Source organism: Corythoichthys intestinalis, chromosome 19 (assembly GCF_030265065.1).
Source record: "Corythoichthys intestinalis isolate RoL2023-P3 chromosome 19, ASM3026506v1, whole genome shotgun sequence".
Classification (NCBI taxonomy): Eukaryota; Metazoa; Chordata; class Actinopteri; order Syngnathiformes; family Syngnathidae; genus Corythoichthys; species Corythoichthys intestinalis.
In genome coordinates this window covers 11,704,841-11,719,475 of record NC_080413.1, presented here as the reverse complement: position 1 = coordinate 11,719,475, position 14,635 = coordinate 11,704,841, and the positions used below count along the sequence as shown (strand labels likewise).

The 14,635-nt window shown below is 38.1% G+C and overlaps 2 protein-coding genes across 3 annotated transcripts in view; one reads left to right on the top strand and one right to left on the bottom strand.

The window, feature by feature from the left end:
- Window positions 1-3,231, top strand: part of znf410 (zinc finger protein 410) — a 19,555-nt gene extending 16,324 nt beyond the window's left edge. Inside the window, exons 11-12 of the mRNA XM_057822580.1 lie at window positions 288-386; window positions 1,495-3,231. Coding sequence (XP_057678563.1) covers window positions 288-386; window positions 1,495-1,592 — 197 coding nt within the window. The 3' untranslated portion in view covers window positions 1,593-3,231. The remainder of the gene's footprint in view (window positions 1-287; window positions 387-1,494) is intronic.
- The window catches only part of LOC130907460 (ectonucleoside triphosphate diphosphohydrolase 5-like), a 21,410-nt gene extending 6,775 nt beyond the window's left edge, over window positions 1-14,635 (bottom strand). Inside the window, exons 1-16 of one of the 2 annotated variants that reach the window (XM_057822582.1) lie at window positions 14,578-14,607; window positions 13,596-13,752; window positions 13,321-13,520; window positions 9,333-9,412; window positions 9,118-9,261; window positions 7,445-7,520; window positions 7,338-7,373; window positions 7,151-7,239; window positions 4,991-5,079; window positions 4,735-4,787; window positions 4,559-4,645; window positions 4,324-4,467; window positions 4,202-4,258; window positions 4,016-4,134; window positions 1,736-1,899; window positions 1,447-1,564 (exon numbers count right to left, since the gene is read on the bottom strand). In XM_057822582.1, the coding sequence (XP_057678565.1) occupies window positions 1,795-1,899; window positions 4,016-4,134; window positions 4,202-4,258; window positions 4,324-4,467; window positions 4,559-4,645; window positions 4,735-4,787; window positions 4,991-5,079; window positions 7,151-7,239; window positions 7,338-7,373; window positions 7,445-7,520; window positions 9,118-9,261; window positions 9,333-9,412; window positions 13,321-13,513 (1,272 nt within the window). In that variant the 5' untranslated portion in view covers window positions 13,514-13,520; window positions 13,596-13,752; window positions 14,578-14,607 and the 3' untranslated portion in view covers window positions 1,447-1,564; window positions 1,736-1,794. Of the gene's footprint in view, window positions 1-1,446; window positions 1,565-1,735; window positions 1,900-4,015; window positions 4,135-4,201; window positions 4,259-4,323; window positions 4,468-4,558; window positions 4,646-4,734; window positions 4,788-4,990; window positions 5,080-7,150; window positions 7,240-7,337; window positions 7,374-7,444; window positions 7,521-9,117; window positions 9,262-9,332; window positions 9,413-13,320; window positions 13,521-13,595; window positions 13,753-14,577 lie in introns of both variants that reach the window. The other variant, XM_057822581.1, reaches the window with a different exon arrangement.

The window sequence follows — 14,635 nt, the reverse complement described above, 5'->3', positions numbered from 1 at the left end:
AGGCAGACGGGCTCGGGAAATGAGCGCTTACATTCCAGCGCGCGCTCTAATTGAAAAAGATGTGCTTGAATCGGGATTTTATACAGCGGGTGTGTGGGTTGAAACAATGATAGCAGACTGGTACAAAATGGAATTATGGCAGCAGACAAGATTTGTGAACCAATTACATCAACACTGCTGAATTCAAGGCCTGCTGGCCGTATACATTTGGACATTTTTTAAAAGTATTAAGACAAACTACAGATGTCAAACTTTCCTTAAAAACAACATTTTCCCTTGTGTGAAAGGAGAGGCGTTAACACGCAGCAGCCTTTTGGAGGCCGACAGTGAGAACGCGACTAGCCTGGATGCCGTCAATCTCCATCACGCTATGCTCAGGTCGCAAGGTATGCTGGTGTGTGTTGGCCTACCATGGAAATTTGAGTTAAATAGGGTAAACCGTTATCCTTTTCTGACATTTGACCTCAACGCTCCCAAATTTAATCGCCTCTTCTGTTTCATGCTACAAACATATGCTGCATGTTTTATAATCCATTTATTTATTCCTGAGTTATCTTGAACACATATTTATGACTTGTGACCTTTGACCTCACGACCCCAAAATTTAATCACCTCCTCCATTTCTTACAACATATCCAGCAAGTTTGAAAATCCGTTTCTCAGTTCTCTTGAACATATTTCTGACCTGTGACCTCATCGCCCCAAAATTTAGTCACCTCTTCAGTTTCACGTTACAAACATATCCTGCAAGTTTTATAATCCCTTTATTTGTTCCCGAGTTATCTTGAACACATATATATAAACTTGTGGCCTTTGACCTCACTACCCCAAAATTTAATCAACTCTTCCATTCCTTATTACAAACATATCCTGCAAGTCTGAAAATCCCTTAGTTTTCTTGAACACACACATATTTCTGACAACTTTGACCTCGCTACCCCAAAATTGAATCACCTCTCCAGTTTAATATTATTCACATATAGAAGTATTTCATTGCATTGACAATGAAAATGGATGTGCAACTCTTGTTAGTTACACATACTTGTTTCATATAACAAACATGTCCTGCAAGTTTGATAATAATCCCTGTATTTGTTCTCGAGTTATCTTAACTACAAATATATGTAGGTTATTTACTTCTACTGGTGAAAGTATAATTTAACATTTTGAACTCAACCTTCAAAGTAAATCGTACTTCAGTTGTAGTTTGAAGACAACATTTTAAGTAGATTTTACATTTAGGCAAACGTTATATGGAGCTCAGACAATTACGTTAATAACCTGGTATTTATTTATAACCTAGTCTTTATTCAAATCAGTTATTCAAGTTCACAATATTAACTGGATAAAAAGTTATACAGTAATATTTGATTTATGGCTTCAAAATCTTTACTTAGCATAACTAAAAGGAAGTTTTTTTTTTTTTTTTACAGTGTTAGCGCTTACGTCAAAGTAGTCCTTGACTTAATGTTCCTTTTGTTATCGTCCCTTCAGGTCCGGAAGACTCTGTGACCGTTCTGTCTCCTCCACACCAACTGGTCACCATGACGACAGAGGGCGCCACCTACGGAGATGTGGTGGCGCTGCTGTAAAACTGAATTGAATTGAGACCTGTATATATTTCATAAGAAGGTTGATTGTCTTTTCGGGGGAAAGTGTAAAATTATAACATTTATGTAAAGTCCCAAAGAAGATACAAGACGGGTTTATGGAAAAATAACATTTATGTTGTTACCTCTGCAAACATGTTCATATTACATACAAAGAGTCATGAACATTTTCACACGCTCCGCCTCATCCACCTCCTCGCTCTCTTAGGTGTATGTGGAGGTTTTTAAAGTGGTCCAAGGTGGCACCCAAAGCCCAACTTGCCTCCACGTTGTTCACTTTCTTGCTCAGCTACAAACAAAACATAACCAAATAACTCAAATGCCTTTTTGTATTTATTCAAATAAAAACCAAAAAAAAGTTTTTTAGAATTTATTTGTGCTATATATTTTATTACCCTATTTTCTGTACTATAAGGCGCATCTTCAATGAATGGCACATTTTAAAACTATATGTACGTATAGTATAGAGTTTATAGGGCACACTGCATTATACGGCACAGTAGTAGTAGTAGTAGTAGTAGGAATACGAGTGGTCGGGGTTGCATTATTCATCCACTAGATGGAGCTACGCGAAAGGGAATGTTATGCCATGAATAAACAATATTGGATTAAAAGGTGTACATTCGGCTTTTGAGAAAATTGAAGGCTTTTAGATGCACCATATACTGAGGAAAATACGGTTATTAGTTGGCCCCATTTAATTCTTTTCTTACCTTTTCATCTAATGATAATGCTCCAAAATCATAATTTTCTTCCATTTTACTTCTGAGTTTAAACATTTTTATAAATACTAGTATATATATATTTTTTTACATTTTCTTTTTCCAAACTTGAGTCCTCAGTTTCCACTTTAATTTTGAGGTCTTGTTTCCCCAACACATTCTTTTCATTATTAGGCTCGAGCGTATGACGTGGCACTCGCGAGGTTTCCGCCCCTATCGCCATGTTGGAAGCAGGAAGTTCGATGTCAGAACTCCGGGAAACAAACAGTGAGGCATTTCGACTCAGGTCGCTCTTTAAAAATGATTGGAAATTATTGTTCGGTAAAGAATTGCAACAACCGATCGAATAGAAAGGGGAATGTACAGCTCGACGGAATCCCACTGAGTTTCTTCCGGATCCCTACATGGAGAAAAGGCGAGGGAAAACTCATATCTGAACTTACCAAACGTCGAAGAATGGCATGGGTGGCCTCGATCAGAAGGAAGGGCATAACGTTTGATTCTCCAGTTACATAGTTTGCTCTATGCACTTCCACTCTGGCAAGTTAATTTCGAAACCTTTATGCCCTAAATCGGCCTGTTGTTAGCTATAGCTACAGCTAAACAACTAGCATGCATACATGTGCATTGTCTTCATAAGACATAATGCCTGTCGTTTCTAAATGAAAAAGCTATAACATGTTGACATGAGATCGTGGCAAAGAATTTGTACACAGGCTACATTGTCTGCAACAAATCTGTTTTCTAAAACACAGCATTGATTTGTCACTTAACTATCACAGCTCAGCACAGCACAAACTCGGATGTTCATGACAATGAAAATGTAAACACACATTGCCTACCTTTGCAAGAACGATGGTGTTGCCGTTTGCTACGGTCACAATGTGCAGGTCCTGCACCGATCCGCAGCAAAACTGTTCGTATCGTAGCTTTGTAGTGATCTGTAGGTTCGGAATTGCTGATGAATGTAGTAACTTATACCAAACACCAAATACAGCACGATGTCAATTTCGCGTAGTGGTGGAAGCTTGTCGACATCTTTATTCCATTTGTGTTCGGCTTGCTCGTAAGGGTCAACATTGTTCACATCCTAAAGTTTGCTCACATATCTGTCCTTCGCCGTGGTCACAAGTTTGTCTCTATATCGAACTGGCAAGTTTTCCTTACTTTTTTCCATCTTTGGCACTCGTAGTTGAATTGTATTTGCCGTTAAGTTTATATGTCCCGTGATGCAGACGTGCTTCCAATATGGCTGCGTTGTCGCAAATCTCGCATGATCCCGCGTTGCTGTGACGTAAACGCTCGAGCCTAATTTTTGAGCCCTTATTTGCCCTGAGTTAGGCCTAATTTTCTTATTTAACTTTATCATCCATTTTTGTAACTGTTGAACCAAACATTTCTAAACACACACCATCTTTTTTTCCACAATTTGAGTTACTCCACATTTTAAGTGTCTATTAAGCAGTGGTGGCTAGAATAGGCAAAAATGCAGTGTTAACAGGAAAACCACTGTTATTTCTTAATATGCTCAAAACTAAAAATCTTTCTTATACTAGAACTAGTCTGACAGTTACAATCTATCCCAAAAGTTACCCAATTAAATTTAAGAGTTGCTGGTTACTAGCCAACAGTGTGTTGACATGTTAACGGTAGTTTCATTTGTTATCCACTTTGGTCGCTCACCTGCAGTTTTGTGTTGTCCTTGAAGCCCAAACCCTCAGTAAGCAGACAGCTAATGTACGTCAAGTCCAGACATAGAAAAGGACTGACAGTAAAAGTTCCTTTCCTCGAATCCTTACACACTGAAGAACACAAATCATGACATCGATTATTATATAAATAATCATGAGCATGGTGATGCCATCTCACCCTCCTTGGCTCTTCTCCTGAAGTCTCGGACCTCCAGCAGTCCTCCGTCGACCTCGTCTGCAAGGTTCATAAGCTCAAAAATCACCAAGAAAAAAATTAAAATGGAGAAAGTGTATGCATACGGATGAGGTGTGCGTCCACAGCACGGTCGAAATAATATGAAAAAGCGTAGAAAAGTGTCTTTTGCTCTCCAAGATGGCGATGATGAACAACCCCTTTGACTGTCTTAAACACATCTTCATAACATGCCTTGTAACCGGATGCTCCTGAACACAACATGAATGAATTTATTGATAGAAGTTGTCATAGTGAATCTTTTTTTTTTTTTTTTTTTAATCCTCCTTTAACCAAGCTCACCGTCTGGGTCTCCGCTCACTTGGTAAGTTTCTCCTCCAAAAGTCCACTTATCTCGAAACTTTCTGGGCAGACACGGACTTTTAAAAACTGTAAGAATATGGGCACACATACGTGTAATTTGTGTCATTTTTTTGCTGCTCAAATGTTAAAAAAAAAAAAAAAGAAACAAGCAGTACCACGAGCAGATAGCATAGAGAGTCGCGCCGCCATCAGCCCGTTGCCAAGGTAACTGCAGGAAAACGCAATCCAGTTTTCAAAAAATAATTAAAAAATCAGACCTCATGACTCACCAAGAAGTGATTCCATTGACATTTTCATGGCACAAAGTCCGTGTTTATTATCCAAAAACTAGTCAGTGACATTTAGAGCCGCCAATCGATTGTCACTGGAAGACTATTTAATTGTTGTACGATTCATCATTGGGGTGTTTACCTGTGAGTGTACAAGCGGAAGGTGGAGTTGAGGATGTCTACTCTGACAATGTCCACGGCCGGCGTGGATTTTTCAAAACTGGAAAAATCCTACACACACAAACGCACACAGGGTAATAAGTACATTTGAAGAGGGCACACGCTTATTTATTCGTTTTATCATGTGAAGATTATAAATTTAGGCAACATCAAGCTGTTAAATAGGGGGGGTTAGTAATGTATTTTTTAGTTTTTGATATACAGTATTTATTTTGTGTAAAAAAAAAACAAAAATGTTTCAATATTAGCCCTAAATTGTTTCAAATATCTGTATAATTTTTTTCCTAATATTTCTGGTGCATTTTTGATTTACTAAATACAGGTAGTCCCCGGGTTACGAACGAGTTCCGTTCCTACGCTGGCGACGTAACTCGAATAAACCCTTAAAGTACCCCTAAATCTCAAAATAACTATCCAAAAACATGTACGTTATATTAATGAGTAAAAAATAAAATTGCGACAAAATGCCAGACAAGACACTGTTACGCGAGTAAAAAACCACTTGAGACAAATTGGCAGACAAGACTCTGGCATCGTTCAGTTGAAAACACGCAAGTCGGGTGTGTCGTACCACGGGGACTACCTGTACTAGTATTTTTGTTTTGTAACATTTATTTTATATTTAATACATTTGTATTTTTTCCTAATATTTGTGCATAGACTTCATAATGACATTGACGGGACATGGGGCCAATTAATAGGGGGCCTGCATTGTTGGCGTGGCCGTCAAAGCTGACCGAGTGGAATCACAGACAAAGAGCTTTTTTTTCGTTGAAAATTCTTGTAAATAAATGCTTAAATCCCTGAATTCTTCATAGATTTGACGTAAAACAGTCTCGGTTCTTGGTTAAAAGCAAAAAAAAACGTGCAGTTAGCATTTATTTTACGTAAATGTCGAAGTACGATACTAGTCTGTCAGTCAATGCAGCGGCCGCCATATGTAAACAGAGCTTTTTCTGTGAAAAATATTGTGAATGCTTAAATCCCTAGATTCTTTACAGATATCGACGTAAAACAGTCTCAATTCTTGGTTAAAAGCAAAAAAAAAAAAAAAAAAAAAAAAAACATAAAGGTAGCATTTATTTTACGTAAATATTGCAAAGTATAATGCCAATGCTGTAGCGGCTAATTTTTAACATTTCAAAATACATGCATGGTACAAAAAATATCATAATTACCTAGAATCCTCGAACAAATCACTCCTGAGACAATCCTTCTTGTTTGTATGCGGTACAGCTTTCGTACTTTTTCAACATTAATCCGGCGTTGGATTGCTGCATGTGTCGCTGTGACTAACTGCGAATAACTGCACCGGATTGTGGGATGGCCCCCTACTTGAAGGCGTGGCGCACTGAAGATCGAATCTGACCAGTCAATATCATTATGAAGTCTATGATTTGTGTATTTTTCCTCAAACATTATTTAAAAATATTTTTGTCTACATTTTTAACATGAATATAAAATGTTTATATTGAATTCATGCTTGAATTTTGAAATATGTAACATTTTTTAATATTTGCAAAAATATACAGTAGTTTTACTCCAACACTTTTGCAATTAGTTTTTTTCTTTACCCATAATCCAATATTTTTGTTCAACACTTTTCCATCAAATAATTGTTAATTTTTCTTGTGTTTATTTTACTGATTGCATTTTTCATCTATTATTTGAAAAGCACTTTTGATAATATTTTCAGTGTTACTATACTCAGGCTGTTCAGCCGTTCAATATTTGTTGCATTGGTTCATTAAAGTATTTGCTATTGAAAAGGGAAAAAAATCAGTATTTTATTGTTTCAAATTGTTGGTCTTTTTTTATAACTGATACTATTAATTATCTCATGAAATAATTCCCAAGTAAAATCTATTTATATTGTGTCTTTCACATACAGAAGTCAGACAGGACTTAACATAAAATAAACGGAATTTTTCAAATTCAGTGTATTCAGTGATTATAAAATTCTATTGCTGCATAAGAAATGTGCAAGTGTATCTAATGTTTTGACTTGCCACTCATTTCTATGCGCAAATCCCAGACATCTTTAGTCACTGAACATTAACTTCCAAATGATCACGCTTCAATTAAAAGAAGCTCAAACGCATGAGACAGACAGCTGACTGACTGTGAGTTTGGGCAGGAAGGTGATCTGCGTGGATGCTCCCCCCAAATCCAAGATTCCCAGCTTCTGCTCCTGGTGCGCGTGAAGGTGACCTGAAAACAAGTTTGCTCCATTAGATGTTCTCTTCAAAGGACACACGCAAGCCAAAAATATCATCAACTCCCAGGAGAGCGGCAGCGGTAGAACATACCAGACAAGAAGTTCACAGTTACCCATGCTAGGATTCCTACATTTAAAAACATTTGAGGGGAAAAGGTTAAGACGTTGCTAATGGTCTCTTGAAGTGACGTGCATGACCTTCGCTTATGCCGTCCATGATGGCCACGCTGTTGTCCGGGACCAGAAATGGTGATTCGTTAAACGCACGCCGAACCTGCAGGACGAAGACGACATTATTGAAATGTAACGGTGGCTCATCCACCGCTGGGATTAATTCAATCCTAGTGAGAATTAATAGTGTCTTCTCAGGAACCCTGAGGCCGTCCATTATTCTTCGCTTACCGACAAGAGAGGACGCTGTTTGTGCTTTGACACGCGCTACAAGACAACATGCCTCCACATTGCCATCACAAGTAGCTTAAGCTCATTTAAAATCATTCTTTTAGTCCAATGTTGGTCGACTAGTTTTTTTTTTTTATCCCCCATTTATTTATGTATTTATACCTCCACCATTAGGTGAGATTGAAACAAGTGAAGATTATGTATTCGGTTCTGAACTATGACTCGAGATCAAATAAAGGGATTATTTTAAAACTTGCAGGACAGGTTTGTAATATGAAACAGAAGAGGTTATTCAATTTGGAGTTTATGAGGTCAAATGTCACAAGGCGAAAATTAAATTTTTATGCTTGCATTCAAGATAACTCAAGAACGAATAAAGGCATTTTTATTGAACTTGCGGGGTAAGTTTGCAATATGAAACAGAAGAGGTGATTAAAGTTCAGTGTTATGAGGTCAAAGGTCACAAGGCCAAAACTGAATTTTTATGCTTGTGTTCAGGATAACTCAAGAACGGAAAAAAGGCATTTTTATTGAGCTTGCGGGGTGGGTTTGTAATATGAAACAGAAGAGGTGATTAAAGTTTGGGGTCATGAGGTCAAAGGTCACAAGGATAAAGTTGATTTTTTTTTTTTTTTATGTTCGTGTTCAAGATAATCCCTTTATTCGTTCTTGAATTATTTTTTTAATCACTCTTGTAGGATAAGTTTGTAATAGAAAACATAAGTGGTGATTAAACTTTGGGGCCATGAGGTCAAAGGTCGTTGGGACAAATTGAATTTGTCTGTTTAGGCAAGGGTCTATTCTCCGAATGCTCGTCTAGTCCTGGTACTTCATAATTTTGTTTTTGTACGTGTTCCTACATTTTTACTCATTTTTTTTAGTTATTATTTTATTTTTGTCTAATTTCGCAAATGTTTACCATCTAGTAATTTTGTATTTTATTCTATTTTTTGGGTCAAATGTGTTTACCTAATATATTTGTATTTTTGCTTTAATGACTTCATTATAGAGATTTTGGTATTTATTTTTTCACTTTTTATCTAACATAGTTGAACTGCTTGTCTAATAATTTGTATTTTAAAATATCTGGGCGTTTTCAGCGAGTTTTTTTCATTAAATGTATTATTTTGGTCAAATATTTATTTTTGTTCTAATTTTTGTCTATTTGCGTTTTTTGTCTCATACTTGCAGGTTTTTTTAATATACTTGTGTCTATTTCAAGATCTATCTTTTAAGTATTTTGTGCTTTGGAATATTATAATAGTATACTTTTGGGGTTTTTGCTTATCCTTTCAGCAAATTTTTTCCCATTTTTTTCCTTCTTAATAGCGTATGTATTTTTTGTTTCATTTTCTAATGAACTGTAGATACTTTAGGGTGACACGGTGGTGCTTGGCACATCTGCGTCAAATTTCCTAGGTACGGAATTCAAATCTCTTTGTCCAGTTTGCATGTGTCATGAGCATCACCTCACGTAGGAGAGCTCGGGCTTTCTCGGCAGACATCAGTCGAAGACCAGCTGTAGCTCTCAGCATCACCGGAGTGTTTTTCCAGAGTGGGCGAGGCACGGTTCTCTCGGCCACCTTCAGCAGAGTTCTAACAGAATGCCTTGCCTTCAAAACAACACAAAGGCCTTGAAAAAATCCACACCTATTAAGATGTTTTTATGTAACAATCTACTCACTGTCTCAGGGTAGTGGATGTGCGCTGACAAACCGGGTTTCATTGAGTGAAACTTCTCATTTTCCAAAACTGGCAATGCCTCTGCAAGAAACACTTTTTCATTTATTAAGTGGAAACTACCACTGAAAAACGCTTAATAACGGTCATTCATGTAGAACTAAAAAAAAACATTTGGGGAGACTCAATGCAATTATAAAGGGCATATGGGGTAACTGTATAAGTACAAACTAACTTTTTTGTATTTTTTCCTGTAAATATCCGTTTGCATATTTGTCACGATAATCAAAAATATATTGTATTGCAAATTAATTTGTGTTTTTCAAAATTCAGCATACATATATATATTTTGTATTTTGTTACAGCTGTGGTAAAAAGTTTACATACACTTGTGAAGAACATAATGTCATGGCTCTCTTGAGTTTCCAGTTATTTCTACAACTCTGATTTTTCTCCGATAGAGTGATTGGAACAGATACTTCTTTGTCACAAAAAACATTCATGAAGTTTGGTTCTTTTATGACTTTATTATGGGTTAACAGAAAAAGTGACCAAATCTGCTGGGTCAAAAATATACATATATGGATCTGAAAAAGCGAATCATTGACTTGAACAAGTCCGAAAAGTCACTTGGAGCCATTTCAAAGCAGCTGCAGGTCCCAAGAGCAACAGTGCAAACAATTGTTTGTAAGTATAAAGGGCATGGCACTGTTTTGTCACTGCCGCGATCAGGAAGAAAACGCAAGCTATCACCTGCTGCTGAGAGAAAATTGGTCAGGAGGGAGAAGATTCAACCGAGAATCACCAAAAAGCAAATCTGCCAAGAATTAGAAGCTGCTGGAACACAGGTGTCAGTGTCCACAGTTAAGCGTGTTTTGCATCTCCATGGACTGAGAGGCTGCCGTGCAAGAAGGAAGCCCTTGCTCCAAAAGCGGCACCTTAAGGCTCGACTGAAGTTTGCTGCTGATCACATGGACAAAGATAAGACCTTCTAGAGGAAAGTTCTGTGGTCAGACGAAACAAATATCGAGCTGTTTGGCCACAATGCCCAGCAATATGTTTGGAGGAGAAAATGTGAGGCCTTTAACCCCAAGTACACCATGCCTACCGTCAAGCACGGTGGTGGTAGTATTATGCTGTGGGGTTGTTTTCATGCCAATGGAACTGGTGCTTTACAGAGAGTAAATGGGATAACGAAGAAGGAGGATTACCTTCAAATTCTTCAAGATAACCTAACGTCATCAGCCCGAAGATTGGGTCTTGGGCGCAGTTGGGTGTTCCAACAGGACAATGACCCCAAACACACATCAAAAGTGGTAATGGAGGGGCTAAATCAGGCTAGAATTAAGGTTTTCGAATGGCCTTCCCAAAGTCCTGACTTAAACTTGTGGACAATGCTGAAGAAACAAGTCCATGTCAGAAAGCCATCAAATTTAACTGACCTGCACCAATTCTGTCAAGAGGAGTGGTCAAAGATTCAACCAGAAGCTTGCCAGAAGCTTGTGGATGGCTACCAAAAGCGCCTAATTGAAGTGAAAATGGCCAAGGGACATGTTACCAAATATTAGCGCTGCTGTATGTATATTTTTGACCCTGCAGATTTGATCACTTTTTTCTGTTCACCCATAATAAAGTCATAAAAGAACCAAACTTCATGAATGTTTTTTGTGACAAAGAAGTATCTGTTCCAATCACTCTATCAGACAAAAATCAGAGTTGTAGAAATAACTGGAAACTCAAGAGAGCCATGACATTATGTTCTTCACAAGTGTATGTAAACTTTTGACCACAACTGTATATTTCCTTATTATATCGTTTCTATTGTTTGTATTTTGCTCCAATATTGGTATTCTTGTTTCACTTTTTTTTTTTTTTGTTAAATAGAGAGCCATATTGGACCAAAGAAACAAAAAACATGTCTGGAGCCGCAAAAAATTAAAAGCATTATATAAGCTTTATAATGAAGGCAACACATGCTGTATGTATCTATATTAGCTATATTAGCCTTCTATCAAAATGACTAAGTTGGCTACAAATACCATGCTGGTTTAAAGTATTGGCACCCCTGCAATTCTGTCAGATAATGCTCAATTTCTCCCAGAAAATGATTGCAATTACAAATGCTTTGGTAATAATATCTTTATTTTGCTTGCAATGAAAAAAAACACAAAAGAGAATGAACATAAAAAATTAAATCACTATCATTTTACACAAAACTAAAAAAATAGGCCGGACAAAACTATTGGCACCCTTTGAATAATCATGTGATGCTTCTCTATTTTGTGTGATTAACAGCACCTGTTACTTACCTGTGGCACATAACAGGTGGTGGCAATAACTACATCACACTTGCAGCTAGTTAAAATGGATTAAAATTGACTCAACCTCTGTCCTGTGTGCTTGTGTGTACCACATTGGTCTTCTTTCTTTTCTCCATGCTCAAAGAACTGTCTCAGGACTTAAGAAGCAAAATTGTGAAGAAGCATGGGCAACCTTAAGGCTACAAGTCCATCTCCAAAAACCTGAAAGTTCCTGTGCCTACCGTGCACAGTGTCATCAATAAGTGTAAAGCCCGTGGCACTGTGGCTACCCTCCCTAGATGTGGACGGAAAAGAAAAAATGACGAGAGATTTTAATGATTGTGTAGATGGTGGCTAAAGAAACTCTACTAACATCCAAACAAGTTCAAGCTGTCCCGCAGTCCGAGGGTACAACAGTGTCAACCCATACTATTCGTCAGTGTCTGAATGAAAATGGACTCTACGGTAGGATACCCAGGAAGACCCCACTTCTGACCCAGAGACATAAAAAAGCCAGGCTGGAGCCAAAACGTACCTGAGAAACCCAAAAATGTTTTGGAAGAACGTTCTCTGGTCAGATGAGACAAAAGTAGAGCTTTGGGGAAAAGGCATCAACATGGAGTTTACAGGGCAAAAAAAAAAAACGAGGCCTTCACAGAAAAGAACATGGTCTCCACAGTCAAACATGGCTGAGGTTCCCTGATGTTTTGGGGTAGCTTTGCTGCCTCTGGCACTGGACTGCTTGACTGTGTGCATGGCATTATGAAGTCTGAAGACTACCAACAAATTTTGCAGCCTAATGCAGGGCCTAGTGTGAGAAAGCGGAGTCTCCCTCAGAGGTCATGGGTCTTCTAGCAGGACAATGGCCCAAAACACACTTCAAAAAGCACTAGAAAATGGCTTGAGAGAATGCAATGGAGACTTCTAACGTGGCCAGCAATGAATCCAAACCTGAATCCCATAGAACAACTGTGGCGAGATCTGAAAATGGCAATTTGAAGAAGGCACCCTTCAAATCTCAGAGACCTGGAGCAGTTGGCCAAAGAAGAATGGTCTAAAATTCCAGGAGAGCATTGTAAGAAAGTCACTGATGGATACCGGAAGCAGTTGTTCGCAGTTATTTTGTCCAAACGTTGTGCTCCCAAGTATTAGGCTGAGGGTGCCAATACTTTTGTCCGGCCCCTTTTTGGAGTTTTGTGTAAAATGATTATGATTTTGTTTTCTTTTCAGTTTTTTTTTTTTTTTCTCATTGCAAGCCAAATAAATGAAGATATTACTACTAAAGCATTTGTAATTGCAATCAGTTTCCGGGAGAAACTGAGCATTATCTGACAGAATTGCAGGGATGCCAATACTTTTGGCATGCACTGTACATAATGAACCTTCATAATTAAATGTTTATTTTGCCTGCAGTGCAATGACATACCACGTGACTACTCTGTTGTACAACGCTGCCTCAAGTTTAATTTTATTACAATACTAATGAATTTGAAGAATTTTTGTGTCACGGCTGTCCTCCAACAGAAAACATTAAAACAAAAAATATATTATTTCCCTCCCCCAATCTTTTTCAATTTTCAAACATTTTTGAAAAAACTCCAGGGAGCCACTAGGACAGTGCTAAACAGCCAAATGCGGCTCTAGAACCGCGGGTTGCTGACCCCCAATTTAGAATATAAACTGTCAAAACACCTGTATGTGTGTGAATGAAGGCGTAGACGTGGATCCGCGTCCCTGTGCTGCCAGCGTCAAACATGACAGCGTAGGAGATGTGGCTGCGATTGGCCGGTCGTTGGACAGCAGGTGATGGAAGGACCCTGCCGCACTTTTCCACCCGAGCCTTGATGGCAAGCACCAGCACGACCAGCACAAAGAGCAGCTTCATCTTCAATCTAAGGAATGAAGAACAGATGGGTTATATTTACTCCCTGTTGTTCTTGTGAGACTTTAAATGATTTTTTTTTTACTTTATTTTTGGTTGGGTAGAAAAGCTCCAGTGACTTTGTTACATGTCTGACACGGACAACCTGTTAGCCCTTGAATGACGCGAGATGACATTAGGCAGCGTGACGCACAACGGGAGGGAGACAGCCGATCGTGTTAGCCTCAAATCAATGCTAAGTCCTGCTGAGAACATGATGTCGTCAGTAGGCTTTGGATGGTCTTGAGTCAATCGCGGCAGATCCAGTCCAACTTTACAGTGCGGATACGAGCACAAAATAACATTAACTAATTAGCCGCCATTGACGGCGCTAAATGTCCATTTTCACTGGAAGATTCTGGAAGCGAGTGATTGCTGAAACATGAGCATTCACAGCCAGGCAAAGAGTTTATAACTAAAATAAATGTTAATAGGGCATTCAGTAACATAAGCAAAGAAAATATATATTGACGCATTCAGTGCCACTGCCTGCGATAGACATGTAATCCATTTGAATTGCGAGCAAATTATTAGCTTTATTATCATGAACAATTATTAGCTTGACCAATGTATAAGGGTACATAAATGAATAACTAAACCAGAAAACAGTACAAAAATGCCTTTAATTTCTCACAAAAACAAAAAAACAACTGCTTACTTGTATTTGTTTTACACCTGTTCATATGAGGAAACAACAAGTTTTAGCAAGGAAAAAATAAATTCATTAGTAACCGAAACCGGACAAAAAGTCACCGAATGAGTTTGTCATGGGTTTGAAGCCTAAAGTAAAAGTGAACGGACGCTGACATTTATTTCCTCAATATGAACAAACTTGTCGTATTGCCAACTTCTCGCAAGCTAATTTGGCAACAAGCTAGCTGACGAAAACACGTCCACGCAAAAGATAAAAACTCAATAAAACAGAAAACAATACTGTCCATGAAACAAAAACTGCCTCGTAACAACATGTAGTCAGCATATAAATTAGTAAAAGTTAAAACAGAAGGAGAAATACGGCTGTGTCTCACCATGATGCTCGTCTGTCAGCCTGAATAACGGCTAGCATAGCCGTGACGTCACGCGACG